The sequence below is a fragment of the Hyperoodon ampullatus genome, assembly GCF_949752795.1.
Source record: "Hyperoodon ampullatus genome assembly, chromosome: X".
NCBI lineage: Eukaryota > Metazoa > Chordata > Mammalia > Artiodactyla > Ziphiidae > Hyperoodon > Hyperoodon ampullatus.
Window position 1 is genome coordinate 59391865 of NC_136913.1, and position 20182 is coordinate 59412046.

The 20182-nt window shown below is 48.2% G+C and overlaps 2 protein-coding genes across 2 annotated transcripts; both read left to right on the plus strand.

The window, feature by feature from the left end:
- Nucleotides 1–1638: 1638 nt before the first annotated feature.
- LOC307069685 (OTU domain-containing protein 6A-like) lies at nt 1639–2511 on the plus strand (the record flags this gene model as incomplete). Its single annotated transcript, XM_079728038.1, has 1 exon — nt 1639–2511. One exon carries the CDS (start codon nt 1639–1641, stop codon nt 2509–2511), a length of 873 nt encoding a protein of 290 aa, XP_079584164.1.
- Nucleotides 2512–19027: 16516 nt separating this feature from the next.
- Nucleotides 19028–19900, plus strand: LOC307069687 (OTU domain-containing protein 6A-like; the record flags this gene model as incomplete). Its single annotated transcript, XM_079728040.1, has 1 exon — nt 19028–19900. The coding sequence occupies one exon, from the start codon at nt 19028–19030 to the stop codon at nt 19898–19900; it is 873 nt and encodes a 290-aa protein (XP_079584166.1).
- Between the last annotated feature and the right edge of the window lie 282 nt (nt 19901–20182).

The window sequence follows — 20182 nt, forward strand, 5'->3', positions numbered from 1 at the left end:
GCCATGACTTTTTTCCAGTGAATAAAAATTTCCCTAACAGGCTTGCTCTAAATGTTAAATTTAAAAAATTTCAGTATTGTAGTGCTACCTCCATACACAATAGCTAGCATGATTAAAAGTTAAAAGCTTTCTTGAAACACAGAAAATCATTATAATGAATAATGCAAGTTAAAAAATTTTTAATTCAGTGTTTTCCTCAAAGTAGCTTCATATTTTAAGTACTCATTAGAAAAACGAAGCTGCAAAGTAATTTGTAAAATGAGACCACTACACATCTATCAGAATGACTAAAAATAAAAAATTATGACACCACCAAATGCTGGTGAGGATGCAGAGAAACCTGATTCCGCATACACTGCTGGTGAGAACGCACAATGGTACAACCACTCTGGAAAATAGCTTCTTCACAAACTAAACATACACTTATAATATGACCCAGAAATTGCACTCCTGGGCACTTTTTTCCCAGAGAAATGAAGCCTTGTGCTCACACAAAAAACCTGTATATGGATGTTTATAGCAGGGGTTGTAACAACCCCAAACTGGAAACAGCCCGGATGTCCTTCAACAGGTGAATGGTTAAGTGAACTACAGTACATCCATATCATGGAATCCTAGTTAGCAATAAAAACGACTGAAGTTTTGATATATGTAAAAACTTGGACCAATGTCCACTTTCCTCATTTGTAACAGGGAGGAGGTTGTCATAACAGCCTTCCTGTTTGGGAATTCAAGATACAGATGAGCAGAGTGGGGCAGGATGAGAGCATGTTTGAAAGAGCTTAGGGATTTTATTTTATTTTTTAGAACTTTTAGAGATTCAAAATAATCAGAAGGAAGTGGCTTGATGAAGGCCAACTGTCATGCTTCATGGGAGCCCATTTTGGAAGCTGGGAACCCAGGAGAAGGGGAGTTTAGGGTAGGTGCATTCTGTTGGCACAAGACGAAGTCTGCTCAGCTGTAGTGAACTTTAAGGTTGTTGCTTTCTCACACTGAGATGGGACAGGGTGGATTTGAGGCCTAAACTGAAAGGATTCTGTGTTCCCAGGAACATAAGGAAATATCTTGTTCTGATACACAAAATTAAGGGTTCATCAGTCAAGGCAACTAAAGAACTGGAGAGAGCCACATTGCCTCCTGAACACTGGGAGCAATGGGAAGTCCGGTGTCAGAGCACATTCATCTGGTGTAACAGTATTTGTCACGTGATTCTCAAGCACGACCAGTGTCTGCACTGTGTTCAGGCTAGGAAGTGAAGTACGCAGTTCAGAGCCCACGAAAATCTCCACAAGCTCAGTTGCTGCACGTAATGCACAAAGGCGGGATTTTACATCCGGGACAGGAACCCCGCTAAAACCGGAAGCACCCCTTGCTACGGGGTCTGATGGGGGCATATGTAGTGTCTCCCAACAGCCAATCCTAGTGCCAGGAGTGTTTAGGAGGCGTAGCCGTGGAGAGACAGTGGCCAATGGCAGAGAGGGCCGTTAATAGAGTGAGGGCAACCGCGGGTGAGGGGAAGAGAGTACAGCCGCCACGGGAGGCTGAGGAGCTCTAGCCAGTTGGGTGGTTAGACTGTTGACGCGAACTGTAGCGGTACTTCAGCCACCAAACTTCGATTCTCGCCTGCCCTTAAACATCATGGGAGATTCACAGAGTGAGCATCAGCGGATGTTACGACGCCACAAGCGCGAGAAGGCAGAGCTGCAGGCCCACATTCAGAGCATGAAGAGCTCGGTCCCCAAGAGCGACGAGAAGAGAAGAAAGCAGTTGCTCCTCGATATGGCCCGCCTCGAGGCCGAGATGGAGCAGAAGCACCAGCAGGAGCTGCAGAAGTTCCAGGAGAGTTTCCCTGATAACAGCAACGTCGATTCAGTCACTGAAGATCTGGGCAAGCTGGATCTCGAGGACAAGGCTCCTCACCTCTCGAGGGCACGGAGAAGGCGCGAAAGAAAGGTGGCCCTCGAGAGAGAAAGGCAGGAGAGGATGGCCAAGGCTGAGATGGAGCATCTGGCCAGCTTCCGCCATGACGAGGAAATGAAGCTCGACGCCATCCTGTGGGCCAGGAATCTGGAGATGAAGGATATCCCGGCCGGCGGCCACTGCATGTACCGCGCCATCCAAGACCAGCTGGTGTCCTCCGTGACCGTGGAGAGCCTGTGGAGGCGCACCGCCGAGTACATGTGGAAGCATGTCGAGGACTTCCTGCCCTTCTGCAGCGACCCCGTAACGGGCGACGCCTGCAGCCGCGACGACTTCTTGAGCTACTGCGACGACATCGTGTTCAGCGCGTCGTGTGGAGGCCAGCTCGAGCTGAGGGCCCTGTCGCACGTCCTGCAGACCCCCATCGAGGTGATCCAGGCCAACTCGCCCGCCGTCGTCTTCGGAGAGGAGTACACCAAGAAGCCGCTCACCCTGGTCTACAGGAGCTACTCCATGTACGGGGAGCACTACAACTCGGTGAAGCCGCTCGACGCCGGCTCCGTCAGGTGCCCCGCCTGCCGTCTCTTGTAGGCCCGCTGCCGCCATCACCGTGGCGGCTGCCGTTGGAGCCGAAGCTGCCGCCGCCGCGTCTCCTCAGCAGGCTCCGCTTTTTTCCTTCGGTTTTCTCAGGGTTTTGTTGATTCATTTTACTCAGAGTTCACCCCCTCTCTCCACCCCCGCCCCCCCTTCTTCCTCCCTCGCTCTTCTATCCTCCTCGACCGTCCCTGGGTTGCTTCTTTCACGGGGTTAGGGGGACCGGAGGCCGGTGACCAGGAAGACATCTGCACCGTCCTACCCTATTGGAGTGACTATGCCAAGTTCCCACCTTTCTTGCTCCGCGGCATGTGGGGTGGGGTCTTCCCCGACCGGGGCTCGAACCCGTGTCCCCAGGATTCTTAACCACTGAGCCACCAGGGAAGCCCTAGTATTTTGTTTTGTTTTTTCATAAAACCTTGTATGGTTGCAAATTAAGTACAGTTGTTTAGATGTTTTCGGAATTCTAAATAACGTTTGTTAACTTTAGAAGTTAAATGTAAGCGTTAAATGTAGAAAGTAGATTTACCTAAACTGATAGGCTAGATAAGGCTTGCTCTAAGATGTGAAAGATCTCAATTGAATTTCCTTTATTAAATATAAGAAAGGACATGACTTTATTCAAGTAGTTGATTCATTTCATTATATCTGCAATTGATGTGAAGTAAGAAGAGACAAACTGATAGGTAGTTTAACTTACTGTGAGGGGTGACGTCAACTAGTAAGTTTCCTTTATTCTCAGACGTAAAAGGGTATAACTTTGTTGAAGCACTTGGTCCACTTTGTTCTATCTACAACTGGTATGAGTGTGAAAGATCTGAACTTAGTCGTTTTCCTTAATTCTTAGAGATAAAAAGTATTTAAAGAGAGATTTTAAAAAGTATTAAAGTAGTTGATTCATTTTGTTATATCTGCAACTGCTATGAAGCACAAAAAAAATGAGCAATATACTTTTGCTGATATTTGAGACTTGTTGATATCTTGAATTTGCCCAAAAAAAGTAAAAGTGAAATGATTTGCAGTAAACAATTAAAAAAATTTAACCTTTAGGTCCTGTATTTCAGTGAGATTACTTAAATTCATTTAAAAATTCTTCGTACCCACCAAATGTTCTAAACTAAAACATACGAAGGGGAAAAGGCGAACAGTAGTTTGTTTAAAGAATAAAAGCAGTTTAAAAAAATACCTGGTTTTCTATTTTTGTATAGCTGACTGAGTTCATATAGAGTTTGTATCCCAGGATCGACTTCAGCAAAGGAATCCTGGAGGGTTAGGGAGCAGGAGTGAAGGGGGAGGACAGAGTGACAGATGAGGCTTTTGGAAGGAGGAATGGGCCTGCAGTCCTGATGGTGGTCTGGAGTGGAATATCTCCCAGGGAAGGATATAGGGAGAAATAAGATAGTTGAAGCTATCCTGAGTTGATGTTTCACTCAGTGAACACATCATGAAATGGCTCCAGTTAAGGATGTTCTCATTGCTATGCATGACAAAGGATTCTCACTTTCAAAAACTTGCCAGTCCAGGGCTAGTTGCAGGAGGGAAAGAAGTGCCACTGTTTTTTTCTTTTTTTTTTTTTTGAAGGCAGGGTGTGTGTTGGGGGGAATCTCTTTTCAAAATACAAATATAGAAATCCTGCCAGATAGCTCACTGTGTAAATGTGTGCATCAGATACATTTTCAGATAGCCAGCTGGCTGAGAAGAGGAAGTCCCTGAGAAGACTAGGTATTTGGCCGCATTGTGAGAAGAGCGCCTTTTATAGGGATGAGAATGCTGGCTGGGGAAGGAAGAATAGGCCAGGAAGGGAGGCATAATCTATAGAAGGGGGCCTGGCTGGGAAAAAGGGTGAAAACTGGGGAAGGGGTCAGTCTAGGAGGATGAATGGGCCGTGGCAGGGGAAAGGGGACGAGGCAGAAGAAGGGGAGACGGCTAGGTAAGGACACCTGTGTGGACTGGGGCACAGGGTGAAGAAGGAGGCCAGGCTAGGAAGGGGATAATGGAGTGGGGGCTGCTTAGGGAAGGAGGACTCGGCTGGTCAAGGGAAAGAGGCTTAGTTGAGTTAGGAGGCAAAGGATGAGAGAGGAATCCTTGAGTGTTAAAGGGGAAAAGTCCTGGGGAATGGCACCTGACCAGGGAAAGAGATCTGGCTGGGAAAGTAGGCTTAAGCTGGGGAAGAGGGTGAGGCTGGGGAAGGGGCCTGGATGTGGGAAGGGGCCTGTCTTGGAAAAGGAGCACAGACTTGATAGGGTGGCACAAGCTGAGGATGGGAGACTGGCTGGGCTGGGGGAGATTGGGGGGTGAAAATATCCTGGCAGGGAAAGGTGGCCTGCCTGGGGAGGGGCTCTGGCAGGGGAATGGGGCCTGGGAAGGAGGCACAGGCAAGGAAAGGAAGCTGGTGTCGGGAGAGGTTCGAATGCTGAGACCGACATAGGCTGGGCATGGGATAATAGGTGTGTTGATGGACCTGGCTGGAAGAGGGGGATTAGCAAGTGGGGAGGGCCTGCTAGGGCAGGGATCCTGCCTGGGAAGGAAGGCGTGTGTCCTGGCTGAGGGAGGGCACATGGTTGAGGAAAGGGACCTAGCTGGGGGCACAGGCTAGGGATGGGGAGAAGGTCTGGCTGAGGAGGGGGAATAAGCTAGGGAAGGGGTTTGGTTGAGGAAGGGGTATACCGGTTGAGGAAAGGTACCTTACTGGGAAGGAGGCCCGCCTAGGGAAATGAGCTTAGACTGGGGGAGAGGCTGTTAGGTCCCTGGGTGAAGAGAGCCTGGCTGTGGGGAGGAGTCTGGCTGGGAAAGACTTCCCAGCTGGGGGCATGTGTGTGTGAAGGGGTCCAGGCAGGGAAATGTCACATGGTTGGGGAGGGGACTTTACTGGTGATGGAGAGCTGAGAGAGGAGGATGCTTGGCCAGGGAAGGAGGCCTTTTTTTTTTTTTTTTCTGGGGGTGGCAGAAGTGTGTTTGTTCTGGGTCCACCCACCGAGCCAATTAGGGTGCTGGGGACGCGAAGCGGATGTAAAGGGTGGGCCGAGACCGTCCCGGGGACGGCCTAGGCCTCCACGGCCCGGCCGTTGATGACGCGGATGTGGCGGATGATGTCGTGGATGACTTCTGACGTGGTGCCCTGGCCCCCGATGTCTGGGGTGTGCATATTTTCATTGTCCATGGATGCCAAGACGGCCTTGCGGATGGAGGTGGCGTAGGAGTGGAGCTTGAGGTGGTCGAGCATCATGCGACTTGGCACTGGCTATGAAAGGCCAGCGAAGGGGGAACTCCTTGGCAAAGTGGTCCAGCTGAAAAGGGAAAAGGCTGGGCACAAGCACCTGGCTATGAGAAGGAGGCCCTTTCTGGAGAAGGGGGTCCCGTGAGGGCAAGGGGACAAAGGGTTGAAAAGGGGCTTTGCCTGGGGAAGGGTAGCCTGGCTAAGGAGGCTGTCAACAGGGTCTCAGGTCGGGGAACAGGCCCTGGCTGGGTGAGGGGCCTGCGAGCAGAAGGGTCCTGCATGGGGAATAACACAGGCTGGGGTTGAGGCCTGCCTGGGGAGGGGAGGCTGGCAGCATAGGACGGTAAAGAGGCTGGGCTGTGGCCCAGGGTGGGAAAACTTCAGGCAAGTGGCTAGAGGCTGGAGAGAGGGACACAGGCTGGTAAGATGGCTGGTTTAGAAAGGGGGCCAATCCAAAGAAGGAGGCATAGGCTGAGGAAGAGGCTCTGGCTGGGGAAAGGGGCCTGGCCGGGCAAGGGGACATAGGCTGGGGAAGGAAAAGCAAGTTGGGTCAGGGAGCCTGGGCACGGGCTGGCGGGGGTGGGTGGGTAAGAAGCTGGGGCAGGGGCCGGGGCAGGGGCCTGGGTAGGGTTGCTGCAAAAGAGGAGACTGGCTGGGAATGTGACTCCGCTGGGGTGAGGGTCTAGGTGGGTATAGGGGAAGCCTGCCTAGGAGGGGAAGGGAACCAGGCTAGGGAGGTAGCCTTGGCCAGGGAAGGGGGCATAGGTAGCTGGGGAGGCAGGTCTAAACGGACAAAGAGAGCCCGGCTGAGAAGAGGGCCTGGCTGGCTTGGAAGCACAGGCAGGTTAAGGGCTTCTGATGGGGGATGGGCTTATCTGCTGGGGCAGGGTGCATAATGTGGGGAAATGGGACTACCTGGGGAAGGGGGCCTGGTTCCAAGGGGGTATAGACTGAGGAGCAGGGTTAGGGAAGTGAGGAAGAGGGAATAATAGGCTGGTGACAAGGACCAGGGGCCTGCTTGGTATAGGGTATGAATTGGTATAAGGTGAAAAAGGGATTCCTGGCTTTTGCATGGGGAAGGGCTAGGGAGTGGCACCTGGCTAGGGGAGGAGGCACTCGCTAGGGAAGTTATCTGCACATAAAGTTGGGAGGCGCTGGATGCAGAGGGGCCACTGTTGTGAAGGCAGGGTGCACTGGCCAAGGAAGGGGGCATGGCCGCGGAAGAGGGCATAGGTTGGTGAAGAGGGCACTGCCTGGATAATGTGGGCCTTGCTGGGAGTGGGGGGAGGGCCTGGTGCTGCCCACGGAATTCTGCCCAGCAGAAGGCAGCAAACAAACCAGCAGAGTCCCATTTTACAGGCTTCTTTCTCCCTAAATACAAGAGAAATCACTATTCTGTCTAGGGAACCCTTAAGATCTCACTGGGCCTGTCCCAACTTCCTCCACTGGGTTTGCCTTCAGCTGGAAGGATGGGGAAGAGTAAACCCAGGCCAGATTCCAACCAGGCCCAGAGCACAAGCCAAGAAGGGGCCTTCGCTGTGGGATCTGGCAGGACATGAGGGATTTGCGGTCTGTTCCATTTTGTAACAGTGACCACAGTCACTGAGGACAGTTGACTGTTCTGGGCAATTGTGTGTGCATAAGCCATGGGGTACTGTTCCCAAAGGGGTTCAATTCCAGAAGCAACTTTCATTCATTTACTTACCATTCTTCATTTACTCCTCATGATCATGCACTTTTGCCTTAGCAGCCAAAGACAAGGACACCTATCTGGATTTGAAGCCCCGCTCATATACCCACTTCCTAGCTTTGTGACTTGGATTAAGTCATCTAATCTTTCTGGGCTTCGGTTACCTCATCAGTAACATGGGACAGTTATTGCCCGTCTTAGAGGTATCTCTTGGGATGTTAGGTACATTAAATGAAAATATGTATAAAATGTGCAATAAATGTATCATTACCTAGGGGCCTAAGACTATAACACTATCAGCTGTGGCAGCAACCACCCCTTCATTCTGTCTACAGTAATTTTGGAGCCACTTGGCCTCTTCCCACAGGTCCTACAGTGGAAGCCAAAACTTCTTGGTCTGCAGCGTGAAAGCAAATCCCACTGGGGCTTAGCAGAGTGTCCTCTTGGGGACGGGGGGGCCTGTGTGCGGGGACTCCTCAGGCCAGTCAGTATCTTCCTTCCTTCCACCCTTTTTCTACACACACACATACACATGCGTATTTTAAAAAAACCAAACTGGTATCATTCTATTTGAACTACTTTTTTTTTTTAACTTAACAATACATTATAAGCATTTCCTTCTCTCCTTAGTCTTCAATACGATGATTTTAATGCCTGCATTCTAGCCTGTGAATGTGCCACAATTTATTTGTCCTATTCTATTGCTGGACATTTAGATTGCTTTCAATTTCTCACTGCTACAAATATGCGACTGTAATATCCTTGTAGCTGAGTCTTTGTCTATATTTCTGATTATTCCCCTTTGATAAGATTTCTAGAAGTGATCTAGGTCCAAAGGAGAGGCTTTCAATGCATACTGGTAAATTGCCCTCCAGAAGGAGTGAGCCAATGTACACTCTCAGGGTGTGAGAGTGTTATTTTCCCATATAGTTGCAAACACTGAAAATTATCATCTTTGCTCATTTGTTAGGTGAAAAATGCTGTATTAGTTGACCCTCTGTTGATTACTAGTAAGGTAGAATATTCCTCTAAGTATTTGTTAGCATGTCTATTTCATTCATGCTGGAACAAATAATTCTTAATTTATTGCCTGTTCCTGACATTTGCTTAATTTTTTATGGGTAAGTTTGTCTTCTTCTTACGGATTTGTAATAGGTCCTTCCACTTTTCATTCGGATATTTTTTAAAACTAGTTTTTCCCATACATTATTAGGCTCTCAGTGTTGTTTCTGACTTTTTGCGTGTGCTCAAGTTTAAAATTGTAAGGGAGTCTATCTATCGATCTTTTTCTTTATGGTTTCTGTCTTGGTATCTTGCTTAGAAAGGGCTTCCCCATCCCGAGGTTGCATCAATATTCGTATATACTTTCAAGTTTCTTATGCTTTCTCTTTATATTTAACACTATTTAACATATCCACCTGGAAATTACTTGGGTGGAGGACAAGGACATAAACTGATTTTCTCCAATTATGGTAATTAACCAGTTAGCCGAACACCACTTACTGAATAATCCACCATTTCACCACTGATTTCAAGTGCCACCTTCCACATATATGACATTCTTATGAGAGGGTAAATCTCGTTTCAGCCAGTCCCACAGAATAACTGCATTCCAGTGACCTCCATGTGAAACTGCCAGCTGTCCATTCATCCATTCACTCCATATTTACTGAAGAGAATGGTGATAAACAGTAGAGGTAGAGAGATAAAGATCCAGTCCCAGCGCTCACCATCTAGTAGAGATGGCAGATCGGAAAATAGACAGAAATAAACAGAAGGCAGCATGACCAGTGCTGTGATGAAAGGAAGCACAGAGGAAGGACACTTCATCAGACCTGGGGTGGCAGGGAGGCTTAGGAGGAGCTCGCAGAGAACACAGCCAGAGCAAAGGCAGGAGTGAAAGAACAGGGTGTCGGGACTTCCCTGGTGGCCCAGAGGTTGGGAGTTTTCCTTCCAATGCAGGGGGTGAGGGTTCGATCCCTGGTCGGGAAGCTGGGATCCCACGTGCCTTGAGGCCAACAAACCAAAACACAAAACGGAAGCAGTGTTGTAACAAATTCAATAAAGACTTTAAAAAAAAATGGTCCACATTTAAAAAAAAAAAAAGAACATGGTGTGTCCGTGTTCAGTGGAGCTGGAGGGTAGAGGTGACAGGTGAGGGAGCTGTGGGAAAGAAGCTGCAGAGGGAGGCTGGCATGGTCTCCCAGCTTTAGTAACCATCGGTTTTACTCATAATATTACAAATTAAATAAATACACATTGAATGAGATACCATTTTTCATCAGTCAGATTAGCAAAGAAGTCAAGTTTGATAATATGCTGTGTTGATGGGAGAATGCAGAAACAGGCATTCTCAAACATACTGTTTCCCTTGTACATGACTAAAGAATATATTTTAAATGATACTATGGGTTGCTTTTGAGGAGGGGAACCAAGTTGCTGGGGGAAAAGGATGGGACGGAGCTTTGCACTGTGTAATCTCTTAAACGGCTGATATTTTGAACTATATGAGTTAATAAATAAATCTAAGCCTAACTAACTCACTAAATAAAACGCACATAGCTTTTGAACTGGCAGTCTATATCCAGGGATCTATACTACAGGTATACGTATTATACGGCAGTATATTTCAAGGCTATTCATTAGAGTGTTGTTTGTGCAAGTAAAACTCTAGATACAACCTAAATATCCTCAGTGAGGACTAGCTGAGTAAATTTTGCATCATCCATATGAATTGTTTCCTCTAGGGAGAGGGAAAGAAATGGGTGGGTGGGAGGAGGAAGGTGTTGAGCTTTTTCCTTTTAAACTATGTCCTTCGATAGAGTTGGATTTTTTTATTGCAAGGCTATATATCACCTCATTCTCTCTCCTGCCAGCCCCTGGCAACCAACATTCTACTCTCTGTCTCTCAATTTGACTACCCTATGTACCTCATATAAGTGGAATCATACAATATTTGTCCTTTTGTGACTGGCTTATTTCACATAGCATAATGTCTTCAAGCTTCATCCACGTTGTAGCAGGTGTCAGAATTTCCTTTTTAAAGCTGAATAATAGTCCATCGTGTGTATATACCACATTTTGTTTATCCATTATATCATTGAATTCTTAAGTAGAAATTTGTATCTATGTATCATCTAAAAACTAGAAAAAATGATTTCAAAACACTATTTCCTTCCTTCCTCTTCCTCTGGGATAATTTAAATATCATAGGAATTATCTGCTCCTTGAAAGTTTGAAATAGTCCATATACTTGTGAAATTGCGCCGGGGCCTTTTTTTGAAGTGAGACTCTTTGACAGTCAGGTAGAGTCCCTGGAAGAAAAGCTATGCTGTGTAAAACAACCATAATTTATCTAAAATAGATAGGGACAAAAATTAGACAACAAAGTCAGGAGGTAAAGAGTAAATGTGAAATTTTTCTTATCTCTCAGAGGGTGAATCAAAGATACCATTTCAGTTTTGAAGTTGAAAAATTGAGAATTGTAGGCTTAAGCGTGGGGCTTACCGTCATAAAAATAACCACCAGTAGAACTAAAAGCGAATTGCCTATGCTCCCATTTAGAAGATTTAAAAAAAAAGAATAAAGGAAAGAGAAAACCTAGCCCTTGGAGCAACAGATAGAAAACAAAGGAAAGAGAAATAGTGAACTGGCCTTTTGTCATGGGGTCGCGGAGGGCGAGGGAGGAGCCAGGTAGCTTGTGCCTTTTTTTCCTGGCGTCTTCATTTTTACTTTGGTTTAAATTATTTTGCATATGGAGATACCAAGGTTGTGCTCTGCGTCTGTGGCCTGTTCCTACTTGGAAAAAGAAGACATCTTCTTATCTCATTTTGATTCTGTTTTATTTCGGTGGGTATCTCCTAGGGGGATTATGCATATGCTCATTAACTCAGCCATCAAGTCCCAACTTGACTTTGAATAGGAAAAATGTGCCCCTTAAATATGTTTACTGCTCCTGAATTAATCTTGCCAAAACACTTTGTTAACCATTGACCTAGATGATCTCTGTAGGCCCTTCCAGCTCCCTCTGTGCCTGTTTTGGTTTCTCTGTCTCTCTATCTCTCTGTCTCTGTCTCTGTCTCTCTCCTTTACACACACACACACACACACACACACACACACACACACACACACAGAAATCTAGGACCTGTCTCTGAACATTGTGTATGACCCCACAACACTACGTGGCAGAAACAATAGGGAAGCAGTCTTGGTTTGGCGTAAGAAAGAAATGTTTTGATAATCAGAGCTATTCAAAGATATGAAAAACCATCTCACAAGGTGGCGAGTTCTCTGTTATTGGAGATGTGTAAGCCCAGGCTGGATAGCCACCACCTCAGAGGTTTTCAGGCCATTCAAGCGTCTAATGGGGATTTAGAAGAAATTTGAAAACAAAAGAGGTTTCTTTTACTTAGAGGTGGGGAGTGAGGCAGAAGAGAACCACAGAAGCCCCTGGGCATGGGGAAGGCCTGGGCTGGGAGCTGGGGGAGCACTAAAGGAGATTTGCCAGGCCTCTTTTACTCAGTTGAGTCCTCTTTCTAGAACCACAGAAATGTTCATCCCTCCCCCAGGGATGGCCCTGATGAGTCTTGAGTTTGGAAACAGAAGAGTATTGTGGAGCTGCAGGAATAGCCTAAGGTGGAGACACCACAACTGCAATGTTGACTCCAGCCCTTGTTCCGAAGTGCAAAACTACCGGTTGAGCGGGCTTGCAGAGTTGCCCAAGGGACCTGTTCTAATGAATAGCCTAGAAACACTGGAATACATTCTCAAGTGTGTAAATAGTGCTTCTGACATATCTGAGGGGGCTTGAAAACAGTTTAAGTATCCTAATCAGTTCAACCAAATACACTGAGTATCTCTACTAGCAGGCACTGCTGGCTGGGCAGGGGCCCAGGAAGGCCAGGGTAGGGGCCCCAAAATAATTAAGACTGAGTTTGTGCTCTCCATGGCAGCCTCACGGCCTCGGAGATGAGAAGCACACAAATCCAAGTGACTGCCAACCCAAGGCCCACCCTTAAGTGCTGTGGTCCAGTTAAGAAGATGAGGAAGTGAAGTGGGAATGCTCTGGGCCAGCTTGGAGTAGGGAGGAAGAGGGAACGGGAAGCTCGGAAAGTTCATCTCAGATTTAGGGGGGAAGCCCTCAAGGGAAGAGCGTCCCAGGCTGTGAGGACCCCAGGAGGCAAACACCAGAGGTGGCAGTGGGCGAGACACGAGTAAAGAAGGGTTGTTCGGGCTTCCCTGGTGGCGCAGTGGTTGAGAGTCTGCCTGGGTGCGCGCCCGCCCGCCCGCTCAAGTGGCCGGGCGGGGGGTCGGCCCGCGCTCCGGGTGGCTTTGCCACGGTCGCTAGTCGCGACTCTGTAGGCGGAAGCGTGGAGACGAGCCTGAGCGTCAGGCTCCCCACACACAACCGCGTGACCCGGGGACTTTCCCCAGGGTGTGCAAAAGCACAGGCACCCCCTCAGTCAGGAGATGGGGGCGGGGAAGGATGCTCCCGCGTGTTCGCGGGAAGAGGGGTGAGGGCGCGGGGCCAGGGAAGCTGAGCCACGGGGGCCTGGGAGGGGAGGCCGCCTGGGCGGGGTGGGGCATGGCGGGGGAAGTGACTCAAGGCCAGAGGCGGACAGGCCCACGGAAAGCAAGGGTGGGGGAGGCGCGGGGAATGGGCGATCCTGAATCGAGAGTCTGCCTGCCAATGCAGGGGACACGGGTTCGTGCCCCGGTCTGGGAGGATCCCACATGCCGCGGAGCGGCTGGGCCTGTGGGCCATGGCCGCTGGGCCTGCGCGTCCGGAGCCTGTGCTCCGCAATGGGAGGGGCCACGGCAGTGAGAGGCCCGCGTACCACAAAAAAAAAAAAAAAAAAAAAAAAAAAAGAAGGGTTGTTCGCATCTCCAGCGTCTGTTTCCCTCCATTACCACAAAAGCCTCCAATCTCCTTTTTGGGGGTGCGAACCCCTGTCACCCTCTTGGGGTGACAGCGGTTCACCTCCAGGACCCTCCCCTTTCAGGTCTGCCAATCAAAGCACCGATTCTTCCGGGCCACAGTGATTGGCTCAAGGTGAATCTATGGCTTGGGCCCGCCCAATCAGAGTGAAGCCCATGAGCACACGCGCTCTGTTGCTCCTTTGAACCTGTGAGAAACAAAATCCGGAGCCCCTGCCATCTTGCATCTGTGGGAGCTGGCAGGGGAGGGACTGCAGTGACCAGGGTGGCCGAGGTGAATCCACCAAGGTTCATCACCAAATTGAGTCACCTCCTAGGAAGAGGCTAATAATAAGGCGTTCCTGGAATTGGAGGTGAGTTCAAAGTTCTTGGAAAATCACGTCAGAATTTTGTTTGAAACAAAAGCGGAAGGAAATGGGCAGCGGCAGCGGTGTTTTCCCATGTCCACGAAGCCGCTTTATCTGGGCTTCTCAGCTACCTTGAAACCAAGAACGGGCTACTCGGGGTATTCTAGCCCCTGGGGAGTGGGCTCTCTAAGGAGTAAGTGAGAACTCGGGGGCCTGTGGCAGTCTGATGTGAATGCGTGTTTGTCCATTCCCAGGAATGCAAGCATCCCTGAGGGGTCCTGGGAGTAACCGGGTTCTGATCCCAGTCATGAGTTTGTGATCATGAGCTGCCTTCCCGTAGGGCCCAGATTCAGTGACCAGCCACATCGGAGAAGAGAGACTATTTCTGCCACTTGCTCCATCCTTTGTGGAAAAAAGTCTTCTGTACTCTAGAGGCAATAGAATCCGTTAAAAGTTTGTTTTTCAGAAGGAATGAGACATCAGAGCTATGCTTTAGACATAAGGAATCTTAGGGGAAAGAATGGATTGCAAGGAGAGAGATTGGAGGCAAGAAGCTGATTTGAGAGGCTGTCTTTTCATCCATGACAGACGAGGCTGACCTGGCCTGGGGCTGTGGCAGCAGGGAGAGAACAGGGGACCAAAGTGATGGACACTGGGAGTAGAATTAACATTTGTTTTATGTGGCGGGTAAAGACAAAGACAGGATCAGAGGTGATTCCCTGGTTTCTGGCTGGAGTAACTCAGGAAAAGGTCCACTGAGATAGGCCCTTAAAAATCCCTTCAGTTACCAATCAAGTAGAGTGTCCCCAGTTTCACGTATACAACCTTTGTACACTAAAGCTTTTTGTACCTCTGAGCCAAACTGAAAGGAGCATGTGAGTGAGCACAGACTATCTTAGAAAGGATACACAAGAAACTCAAGGAGTCCAACTCAGCAGCTGAGAATAGGGTGTAAAAGCACTGATGATTCAAAATAGAAATAGAGTTTAAAATTTTAACTATATAATCAAATTTTAAGAATAAAAGCAGTTCAGGATTTCCCGGGTCGTCCAGTGGTCAGGACTCCACGCTTTCACTGCCAAGGGCCCGAGTTCAATCCCTGGTCAGGGAACTAAGATCCCACAAGCCACATGGCATAGCCAAATAAATAAATAAATAAAAGCAGTAGCAAGACAAGAGTGTGTCAGCCATCAGTAGTCACGAAGCTCAGATTTTTTCAGTTGATAATAATAAGACAGGAGCTTCAGCAGGACAATGCAGGGAGGGCTCTACATCCTTCCTCCTGTAGTTCTCTAGTAGGTAACTATTTGACCACAGTTCACAGCCTGTCTCTTTGTCATACACACATCCCACTGCTTTCAAGGAAAGCAAATAATCCTCAGAGACAGTAAAGTCTAAATTCCACATCTTTTGGTTAAAATGGTAAATTGTATTTATTTTACTATAATAAAAATCATATTATATATACATATGTATACATATCCATTTATACAGTTATATACATACAGATACATGCATATATAAATGAAACACTAAAAAGCTACAAGCCAAATGTCAGCAGTGAATTGTGAAGTCTGAATTGTGAGATTATGAGATTTTTACTTTCTTTTATTTGTTTTTGGCTTTGTAGGGTCTTTGTTGCTGCACGAGGCTTTCTCTAATTGCCCTGAGCGGGGGCTACTCTTTGTTGCAGTGTGCGGGCTTCTCATTGCGGTGGCTTCTCTTGTTGTGGAGCACGGGCTCTAGGCACGCGAGCTTCAGTAGTTGTGGCACACGGGCTTAGTTGCTCCGAGGCATGTGGGATCTTCCTGGACCAGGGCTTGAACCTGTGTCCACTGCATTGGCAGGTGGATTCTTAACCAGTGCACCACCAGGGAAGCCCGAACACATTACTTTTTCAGGGAAAAATAAGTGTGTTTCTTTAAATCCACTTGAGTTTGCTTGAACAGGCTCTTTGCTTTGGCCAAGGAGGAGGCAGGCCCTAGGGGCAGATGCACGTGTGTTCCAGCGCAGGAATTTCTCCTCTCCAGGCCTGCCCTCCACCTTTACAAGGCGATTTCAGGCTTGCAGAGCTCATGAAGAGTCTCTCGCTCACACATGGGCATTGTCAGAGGGCATGTACAAGGCCTCTTTGAATCTCATAGATGAATTTACAACCGTTTCATGAGGGATTCCTCCCGATGGCCCCAGAAACTATGTTGGGACTGTTCTGCCTGACTTACAGCCAAGAGTCATGTCAAGGCTGCGTGTGGCAGCAGCACAGTGCGGTGGGAAAAGTGACACAGACGAGTCAGCCGTGGAATTCTGCAGTGTGACCATCAGCCCAACACTCCCCCTCTCTGGCCCTTCCTTCCTTCATTGCTAAGATGAGGGGATCATTAATTCCATTAAAAGCAGTATAATTGTTTCCTGAAATCGGACCCACAATGGATTTTGAGTTTTGCATCATTTGCAAAGCAGTTTCTGTTTCTTTCTTCTGCTTCTACTGATGCAGAGACCTGAGGCCCACTACAATGCCTTGTCTAAAAGCAGAACCACTAAACCTTGGTGACACAAAGAAATTGCCGCAGAAACTTTGAAATTTAAGAACTTTCTGTTTTGCTTTGTTGTTTGTTGTTTTGACTTTTTACTTTGAGCCAGGTCAAATTTTTAGCCTTGATGTATTTCCCTCACTGACCTTTGAAGAGAGAAGGGAGGTCCCCAGAGGCCAAGGTGGGGAGGGCGATAGGCAGACAGGATGGCAGGGAGCACCGCTTAGAGTTCTGTTAACGAACAAAATTCACCTGAGTGAATTTGAAGATCAATTGGCTTTATTCAGCAATTCACAAATCGGACAGCATCCCATCTAGCAAGCAGAGAGCAGCTCCAAGGAACTGTACAAAATGGAAGGTTTTGAAAGGCAGAGAAGGGGTGGGACAAAGAAGTCATCAACAAAATAAGGGGTTATTTCAGACAAAGGTCACCTTCCTTTTGGGGAAGGCAGGGGTCTATGTGGCAGACTACCTCACTAGTGCTGGCCAGGAAATTCCAGACTGACTGGTTAAAGTCACTTTCATGGGATGGGCTAAAACTGCAATTTGGTTACGTATTAAGTCTTGGTTTACTGATGTGGGGCATAGCACACGTGACTTCATTTTGGGCCTGTTGTTTCTTTGTTTAACAGTTCTATTTGAGTAGAATAGGCATGGCAAGAATAAACACAAAATGTTAACAGAGGGCTTCCCCGGTGGCGCAGTGGTTGAGAGTCTGCCTGCCGATGCAGGGGACACGGGTTCGTGCCCCGGTCCGAGAAGATCCCACATGCCGCGGAGCGGCTGGGCCCGCGAGCCATGGCCGCTGAGCCTGCGTGTCCAGAGCCTGTGCTCCGCAACGGGAGAGGCCACAGCGGTGAGAGGCCCGTGTACCGCAAAAAAAAAAAAAAAAAAAAATGTTAACAGGAATTTTCTCCCAGGAGAATTATGGAATTTAATTTCTCCAGATTATTGACAGTGAGCATATATTACAGTTTTATTTTATATTGTATTTCAATAAAAATCAATCAGTGTAAAGATTCCTAGATACTGTGAGACTCATTAAAATCATTTTGTAGTATTTTTTTCTGCAAACAAAAGACCTTTTTTAATTAAGAAAAACATCATTTAAAATTGCAAATGCTTTTCTTTTTTTAATGAAAAACAATTAGCCATGACTTTTTTCCAGTGAATAAAAATTTCCCTAACAGGCTTGCTCTAAATGTTAAATTTAAAAAATTTCAGTATTGTAGTGCTACCTCCATACACAATAGCTAGCATGATTAAAAGTTAAAAGCTTTCTTGAAACACAGAAAATCATTATAATGAATAATGCAAGTTAAAAAATTTTTAATTCAGTGTTTTCCTCAAAGTAGCTTCATATTTTAAGTACTCATTAGAAAAACGAAGCTGCAAAGTAATTTGTAAAATGAGACCACTACACATCTATCAGAATGACTAAAAATAAAAAATTATGACACCACCAAATGCTGGTGAGGATGCAGAGAAACCTGATTCCGCATACACTGCTGGTGAGAACGCACAATGGTACAACCACTCTGGAAAATAGCTTCTTCACAAACTAAACATACACTTATAATATGACCCAGAAATTGCACTCCTGGGCATTTTTTTCCCAGAGAAATGAAGCCTTGTGCTCACACAAAAAACCTGTATATGGATGTTTATAGCAGGGGTTGTAACAACCCCAAACTGGAAACAGCCCGGATGTCCTTCAACAGGTGAATGGTTAAGTGAACTACAGTACATCCATATCATGGAATCCTAGTTAGCAATAAAAACGACTGAAGTTTTGATATATGTAAAAACTTGGACCAATGTCCACTTTCCTCATTTGTAACAGGGAGGAGGTTGTCATAACAGCCTTCCTGTTTGGGAATTCAAGATACAGATGAGCAGAGTGGGGCAGGATGAGAGCATGTTTGAAAGAGCTTAGGGATTTTATTTTATTTTTTAGAACTTTTAGAGATTCAAAATAATCAGAAGGAAGTGGCTTGATGAAGGCCAACTGTCATGCTTCATGGGAGCCCATTTTGGAAGCTGGGAACCCAGGAGAAGGGGAGTTTAGGGTAGGTGCATTCTGTTGGCACAAGACGAAGTCTGCTCAGCTGTAGTGAACTTTAAGGTTGTTGCTTTCTCACACTGAGATGGGACAGGGTGGATTTGAGGCCTAAACTGAAAGGATTCTGTGTTCCCAGGAACATAAGGAAATATCTTGTTCTGATACACAAAATTAAGGGTTCATCAGTCAAGGCAACTAAAGAACTGGAGAGAGCCACATTGCCTCCTGAACACTGGGAGCAATGGGAAGTCCGGTGTCAGAGCACATTCATCTGGTGTAACAGTATTTGTCACGTGATTCTCAAGCACGACCAGTGTCTGCACTGTGTTCAGGCTAGGAAGTGAAGTACGCAGTTCAGAGCCCACGAAAATCTCCACAAGCTCAGTTGCTGCACGTAATGCACAAAGGCGGGATTTTACATCCGGGACAGGAACCCCGCTAAAACCGGAAGCACCCCTTGCTACGGGGTCTGATGGGGGCATATGTAGTGTCTCCCAACAGCCAATCCTAGTGCCAGGAGTGTTTAGGAGGCGTAGCCGTGGAGAGACAGTGGCCAATGGCAGAGAGGGCCGTTAATAGAGTGAGGGCAACCGCGGGTGAGGGGAAGAGAGTACAGCCGCCACGGGAGGCTGAGGAGCTCTAGCCAGTTGGGTGGTTAGACTGTTGACGCGAACTGTAGCGGTACTTCAGCCACCAAACTTCGATTCTCGCCTGCCCTTAAACATCATGGGAGATTCACAGAGTGAGCATCAGCGGATGTTACGACGCCACAAGCGCGAGAAGGCAGAGCTGCAGGCCCACATTCAGAGCATGAAGAGCTCGGTCCCCAAGAGCGACGAGAAGAGAAGAAAGCAGTTGCTCCTCGATATGGCCCGCCTCGAGGCCGAGATGGAGCAGAAGCACCAGCAGGAGCTGCAGAAGTTCCAGGAGAGTTTCCCTGATAACAGCAACGTCGATTCAGTCACTGAAGATCTGGGCAAGCTGGATCTCGAGGACAAGGCTCCTCACCTCTCGAGGGCACGGAGAAGGCGCGAAAGAAAGGTGGCCCTCGAGAGAGAAAGGCAGGAGAGGATGGCCAAGGCTGAGATGGAGCATCTGGCCAGCTTCCGCCATGACGAGGAAATGAAGCTCGACGCCATCCTGTGGGCCAGGAATCTGGAGATGAAGGATATCCCGGCCGGCGGCCACTGCATGTACCGCGCCATCCAAGACCAGCTGGTGTCCTCCGTGACCGTGGAGAGCCTGTGGAGGCGCACCGCCGAGTACATGTGGAAGCATGTCGAGGACTTCCTGCCCTTCTGCAGCGACCCCGTAACGGGCGACGCCTGCAGCCGCGACGACTTCTTGAGCTACTGCGACGACATCGTGTTCAGCGCGTCGTGTGGAGGCCAGCTCGAGCTGAGGGCCCTGTCGCACGTCCTGCAGACCCCCATCGAGGTGATCCAGGCCAACTCGCCCGCCGTCGTCTTCGGAGAGGAGTACACCAAGAAGCCGCTCACCCTGGTCTACAGGAGCTACTCCATGTACGGGGAGCACTACAACTCGGTGAAGCCGCTCGACGCCGGCTCCGTCAGGTGCCCCGCCTGCCGTCTCTTGTAGGCCCGCTGCCGCCATCACCGTGGCGGCTGCCGTTGGAGCCGAAGCTGCCGCCGCCGCGTCTCCTCAGCAGGCTCCGCTTTTTTCCTTCGGTTTTCTCAGGGTTTTGTTGATTCATTTTACTCAGAGTTCACCCCCTCTCTCCACCCCCGCCCCCCCTTCTTCCTCCCTCGCTCTTCTATCCTCCTCGACCGTCCCTGGGTTGCTTCTTTCACGGGGTTAGGGGGACCGGAGGCCGGTGACCAGGAAGACATCTGCACCGTCCTACCCTATTGGAGTGACTAT